The 6000-nt window shown below is 33.0% G+C and overlaps 2 protein-coding genes across 5 annotated transcripts; one reads left to right on the top strand and one right to left on the bottom strand.

Annotated features, from left to right (window-relative positions):
- Positions 1–465: 465 nt before the first annotated feature.
- LOC106771742 (transcription factor LAF1) lies at positions 466–3044 on the top strand. The gene is made up of 3 exons (XM_014657740.2): positions 466–884; positions 1588–1717; positions 2231–3044. Exons 1-3 carry the CDS (start codon positions 749–751, stop codon positions 2772–2774), a joined length of 810 nt encoding a protein of 269 aa, XP_014513226.1. The 5' UTR covers positions 466–748; the 3' UTR covers positions 2775–3044.
- Positions 3045–3470: 426 nt separating this feature from the next.
- Positions 3471–5298, bottom strand: LOC106771669 (25.3 kDa vesicle transport protein). Of its 4 annotated transcripts, none has more exons than XM_022785621.1 (6): positions 5047–5298; positions 4587–4747; positions 4267–4410; positions 4064–4131; positions 3851–3954; positions 3471–3781 (listed from the first exon to the last, which is right to left on the bottom strand). In XM_022785621.1, the coding sequence occupies exons 1-6, from the start codon at positions 5235–5237 to the stop codon at positions 3718–3720; spliced, it is 732 nt and encodes a 243-aa protein (XP_022641342.1). In that variant the 5' UTR covers positions 5238–5298; the 3' UTR covers positions 3471–3717. The 4 variants fall into 4 exon arrangements, with proteins under 4 accessions (XP_022641342.1, XP_022641343.1, XP_022641344.1 ...); XM_022785622.1 differs by having other exon boundaries at positions 3471–3726; XM_022785623.1 differs by having other exon boundaries at positions 3919–3954.
- Positions 5299–6000: the final 702 nt, after the last annotated feature.

The following is a 6000-nucleotide window of genomic DNA, read 5'->3' as shown; positions in this document are numbered from 1 at the left end:
ATACATAGTCTGTTAATTGTTCTTGGACGGTACAGAATGTGTCGGCACGAGACGAATGTTGACTTGAATAAGCATAAACTATTGGGTCTACTATACTAGTTCAATGAATAGTGCCCTCCAATTCATAGCTGTTCTTCTATTATTACCTCACTATCATTCACTCTACCTGGCTAAAGAACAGAATGAAGTTTCATCTGTTAAAATTAATTTATGTTAAAGGTAAAGACTGCACACTCTTTTCATACCTTTCACAAATTGAAATAAGACTTTCATATTTGTCATAGAAGTATTCAAAGAATGCAATAAAGAACTCCAAAAATACTGCACCTAAAAAAACAAATCATGTAACTTTTGAGGATTTTGAACATGTGGTCTACTAAAATTGATAGCATACATTGATACCACAAATTCCAACATTTTCCAAACTGGCACCCTTTGAGTTTGCAAAGGTGAATTTCAGCAAGGTGGAACAAGTTTTCAACCCTTTGGGGCAGGACAGAAATATTTTATTGGGTTTATCATTTTATTTTGTTATTTCAACGCTTGTTGTGATTAAGTAATGGAAAAAGAAATGCACAAGCACGACTATTTCGTGGAATTTTTATATATAAGTCTGTTTGTGCAGTGTTTCCCTGTCAAATATTTTCCCTTCCTTCTCTTAGTTTTCTCTGCCAACTCTGCGAGTTCTATTTTGGAGAATCCAATTCCAAGCCTATCATTGAAGTGAAATTCTGTGAGGCAAGGCAAAATGGGGTGCCAGCCATTGGAAAAGGGAAAACCAAAACATAAGAAGGGGTTATGGTCACCAGAAGAAGACAATAAACTCAGAAACTACATCCTTAAACAAGGTCATGGCTGTTGGAGTTCTGTTCCCATTAAGGCAGGTTGGTTTCTTTCTTCTTTCCTGGTTGTGACCTTTTCTGGACCATACCACAGTTAGCATATTCCTTTTATGTACTATACAAAGGGGTATTGTTCCTTACTTTTAATACTATTAAATTATTAAATAAGAAAGGTCTTTCTTTCCTTTATTTGAAAGTATGTCTACTACTTATCTGAGCAAAGATTGTTATCAAATTGAAATGTCGGCATCTTTCACTTCAGTAAATTTCAGGTATCTTAGTAAGCTCTTCTTTGCCCTTTGTTTGGATTAATTCTAATAAATTTATCCAATCAATTCTGCATATGAAAAGGATACATTGGTAGGGAAAAGTAATACTTGTGCAATGAAGTGTATTTTTCAGACCAAGTTAAGCTAACACTTCTTCATATTTCCTCAAATTACACTAAAACTCCAGTCTTTTAAAACTTTACACAAATTTTCTATTTTGAAAATATCACTAAGACTTCTTGACAAAAGAGACCATTGTAAAGATATAAAAAAGTTTATGACTTGGTAGTTACTAAAAATTTATAATCCTGCTTGCTAAAGTAATTTGATAATTTTGGCTTGCGTAATATTAATATCTTATGGAAAAGTATATTTGCTGACAAAGATCAAAAGTGTTAATAGTCAAACCAACATGCATTTATATAATATTTTCAATGTTTACCTGACATTGATGAAGCAAATACATTTATGTTAAGGCTTGCAAAGAAGTGGAAAGAGTTGCAGATTAAGATGGATAAACTATCTGAGACCAGGACTAAAGAGAGGGAAGTTCACCAAACAGGAAGAAGAGACAATCCTCACCCTTCACCACATGCTAGGCAACAAGTAAGCAACAAGAGTAAATCTTCTTTTACTGTAATTTTCAGTCAAAAATATTGATAAAGACACCTTTGTTCAATATTTGAGGCTGAAGCTAGAAAATGCAATTGGAATTGGAAGGAGTTTAATATTTAATTCTGTTTTGGAAAAGCAACTAGGTGTTTAAAATGAAAAGTAAAAGGAAAAATTTGATAAGTAAGTCAAGTCATGGATTGGCTTACAAGATGCCATGCTTCATTTTTTAAAGAGGGATAAACATTGAAAACAATAAAAAAAGTCTTTTCAACTATTCCTCAGTTCTGTTGTATATTAAATTTAAAATCTAGTCCAATACCATTTGTCTAGTGTTTCAGAGTGTCCCTTCTTATATTCCAATCAGTAAGGCAAACTATTCACATAAAGAATGTGTCTGTGAAATTTAGAACAGAAATTCATGACTACTGTTTAAACTCTTTGTTATAATTTCTCTCACATGTACTGAAGATTGGTGAGAAAAACTTGAATTATATTATTGGGCAGGTGGTCACAGATATCACAGCATTTGCCAGGAAGAACAGATAATGAGATTAAAAACTACTGGCATTCATATTTGAAAAAGAAAGAGGCAAAAGCTAAGGAAAAGGGTTCTCATAACCTAATGAAGTATGCTAGCTCAAGCTCCGATACCATGGACTCTTCAAACTCTCTCCAAAATCTTGCAACTCAAGGTACACAGAGTTGTAACTTCACCAAAGAGGCTTGTCAAAGCTCCTTACCAAAACTGTTATTTGCTGAGTGGCTTTCATTGGATCAAGTAAACTCTGCAAATTCAGTTGACTCTTTTGGTTTGAGGAATGGATTTGATCAAAATTCAACTCTTCAGGAGGCTGCAATCCATGACATGTCAGATATACCCTTTGGTGGAGGGTACCACAGATGCTTGGCTAACATTTCAGCCCCTGAGATTTTAAATTCAGAGCTGAAGTATGCAAATCAGATGGTGGAAAATGGTTTCATCCTGCCTGGAGTTGACTTGATGAGTAGCAATTTCAGCATGAGCAATGATGCGATAATGTACATATGAAAAGTAAGTTTCGGAGTTGGTCAACAAGGAATAATATCATTTTCTAATTTTATACATACACAAAACAATCAAACTTAAGCAATATAAAATAAAAGTTGTATGTTCTATTCTTCTACCCACTTCCAATTATTTCAATGCGATGCCACACGCATGATTTATTGTTTTTCTTCTAGAATCGTCGTTGCATACAACTATGTAATTTCGTTTCAGTTTAAGAAGTCAACTTCTGGTGGTCTTCGTTGTTTTTACAGAAAATCACATTTGATTAAGTGCTATTTGGCTATAATGTCTACAATTTTGGACATGCATCTGAAAATTACTACGAAATATCACGCTAAGGTTAAAACGAAGTAATTAAATTCTTAAAAGTCAATTTTGCTAACACTCCTTACCACTTCTATCAGATATGCCAATACACGTGAATACCAACTTATTAGAGTATGTTTGGGAAAGCCTTTTTTTTCAAACATTTAAGTAGTTTCCCAGAATGAGAAAAAACAGTTCAAAAGTAAGTTGAATATTTGGAACTACAGTAGAATAATCTACTGGTGCTGTAATAATGATTATTTATTTTTCACCCGCTTAATAATCTGAAAGTATGGATATGAATATGATATTTTTAAATAATTAAGAAAAGTTAAAATAGAAAAAGGAAAATATAATGAGAAATTTGACGAAAAACTCTGTCAAGAAAAATTACTAGTTTGATTGATATAAATTATTTTCTATATTTACACGCCATTTAATACATACACATAAATATCAATTGGCAACTCGTGTGAGTACACATGTCAGAGTACTGGTTCATTTAAAAGGAAATATTTCACTTTCAAGGTAGAAAGTAGAAACTCTGACAAATCAGAAATTTTCTTCTTCAATTTGGATCTCTCTCTTTCTCTGTGTTTCCTGGATTTCGTGGAGCCGAAGGGGCCAGTCCATGTCTTTATATTTTCTGCAACATCAATGTTGCATCATATTTAATACCAGTGGACCATTTCTTTAAGTTCCTGCATGCAAAGTTGAAATTTTATGGTATTAAACCGTCATCTTTTGGTCTTGAGATCAGGAATTCTCACCAGCTTGAAATAATAAAGTCGTCTGTGAGGACTAAGCTAGCCCATAGAAGAGCCATAGAAGTAATTACAAGGATCATAATAGGTGTCCATTTCAAAGCAATCGCCTGTGGTGAGTGGTCCAAACAATAAAATGAAAAATTAACATTTTTTACTTCTTCATTTCTTGTCAAGAGAACAGGGAATCAAAATTTGGAGCTTTCAACTTCAACATACCTCAAGACGTGGAGAACACCATATTGTGGATTCAGGTTGAGGAGTAACCGGTAATCTTCTCATTGTTTCTGTCATTATAAGATGTTGTCATGTGACCAAAAAGGTTGCATATATGACATGTTTTTCTTTTTTCATGCTTCTAATTCTTACTGCAGCCAATCAAAGTAAGATATGAAAATTTTGAGGAGGGGGAATACTCTTACCTGAATTTCTCTTCCTTTCTACAATGTCGTAAAAATCTTGACTAGCAACATCTACATCTTGTTTCCGGTTAGCATTAAGTTTTGACAGGTTGGCCTGAGTTCTTGTGTCAATGTACTGTCTGCTGATGTTTGCAATTATACCATCTGACAGAGAAATTGTGATTTGTATGGCAAAAACAAAAATTTCACAGGGAGGAAATATTGTTAAGGGGATGGGAGGTTCAAAAAAAGTGGACCTCTACTTCCTTATTGAGCAAACATTATCCCAAAATACTAGACAAAGATAACATTGTAGCAGGGTAATGGTTCAAGGGAATTACCAAATTTGACAAAGCTGTATGGCCTTGTAATTTTGCCAATGAGGGTTTTATCAAANTTCTCAAACTCCTTTTGAATATCTTGTAGGTAATGAAAAGCCAGTTTTCTTGGGTACGTAGACTCACTTAATACAATGAAAACAACTCCGTTCTCGACCAAGTAGCTTTAAAAGAATATATATAATCATAATCAAATTTACTGCATTAGAATTGCAACTTTAGAAACAAGACAGGAAAACAAAGCCTAAAGGCAAGTTCCATTAACTTAAACTTTATGGTTCAAATGGAATGTTTATAGACTCAACATAAACTCTGTTTTCTGAAAGATTAGCCTCTGATAAAGGGTAGATGTGAATGAAGAATACGATGCATAACAGAAAATTGCAACTTCTTTGATATAAGAACCAAAACGGACTTTGAAGGAAATTGTAAGAACTGAACAAAAATTAAGAGGGAAGGATACTTGAAGCAGAAATTGTGAACATGAATAGTCATCTTGGAAGCTATTAGTGCTCCCCTTGAAATTTCTTGGAGAATGAACTCTGCTTGTTGCCTGTAACATGAAAGATATGCATACTCTTCATTCGTATATCTCAGTCCTTGTGCTAGAGGCAATCCATCGCTCAACCTTCCAACTATGGTTACCTTAACCATTCCCTCTGAGGTAAATGGTCTCTAAAAATTTCTCTTTTATCTCCAATAATGGATATGTTCTTCTTTCTCAATGACTAAGATGGATGGATTAATTTGTGAATGCCCTTTTATAGAATGTTTGAGGTGAAGGTATGAGTAACAGAACTTAGAAAAGAAGTTATTCCTAGTGTGTGTACAAAAGGAACCATTGTGGGTGGCAAAAGCTTTATAAGATAAACTCCTTCAGAAGAATGTGCATTTTCCCTCGTCAGCACTTTTTCCATCTTTTCAAATGCCATGCTCCTCGTGGCAAATTGTTACTTTAATTTTCCATCTTGATCTGTGTAATCTACCATTCACAATCAGAAGAGATAATACAATATACTTTTTGAATCAAATTAAGAAAATAATATCCTTGACGTAAACTCATTTTAGAATAAACTTACCAACTTTCTTCATTAGATTGATAGACAATGTGCTTAGAATCTCGTAAAGTAACACTTTAGTTCTATTTGTTCACTTTAAATTTACATAACCATACAACATAAATCATAAAAGTTTTAATAAGATAAAATGAACATACTGAAGGAAAGAGTAACAAGAGTATGTTGTATCAAAGCTTTAATAAAAAATTTAAATTTAAGATTAATTTTTTTTATTCAAGCATTCTCATGTGATGTAAATATATCTCAAGATTAAGAATGTGTTTTTCATTTTAAAAATAAAAAATAATTTCAATACTTATAGCTTCAAAACATTAATTTTAAAAGGTTATTAAAAAGCT

The sequence above is a fragment of the Vigna radiata genome, chromosome 8, assembly GCF_000741045.1.
Source record: "Vigna radiata var. radiata cultivar VC1973A chromosome 8, Vradiata_ver6, whole genome shotgun sequence".
NCBI classification, from domain to species: Eukaryota; Viridiplantae; Streptophyta; class Magnoliopsida; order Fabales; family Fabaceae; genus Vigna; species Vigna radiata.
Note: the sequence above shows the minus strand (reverse complement) of the source record. Positions and strands in the feature narration are given on the sequence as shown.

What these genes read in the sequence shown, in the direction of transcription:
- LOC106771742 (XM_014657740.2), top strand. Translation starts at nt 749, where the DNA reads ATGGGGTGCCAGCCATTGGAAAAGGGAAAACCAAAACATAAGAAGGGG. An exon ending in TTCTGTTCCCATTAAGGCAG is followed by an intron (nt 885 to 1,587) that starts GTTGGTTTCTTT and finishes ATTTATGTTAAG; the next exon opens with GCTTGCAAAGAAGTGGAAAG. An exon ending in CACCACATGCTAGGCAACAA is followed by an intron (nt 1,718 to 2,230) that starts GTAAGCAACAAG and finishes ATTATTGGGCAG; the next exon opens with GTGGTCACAGATATCACAGC.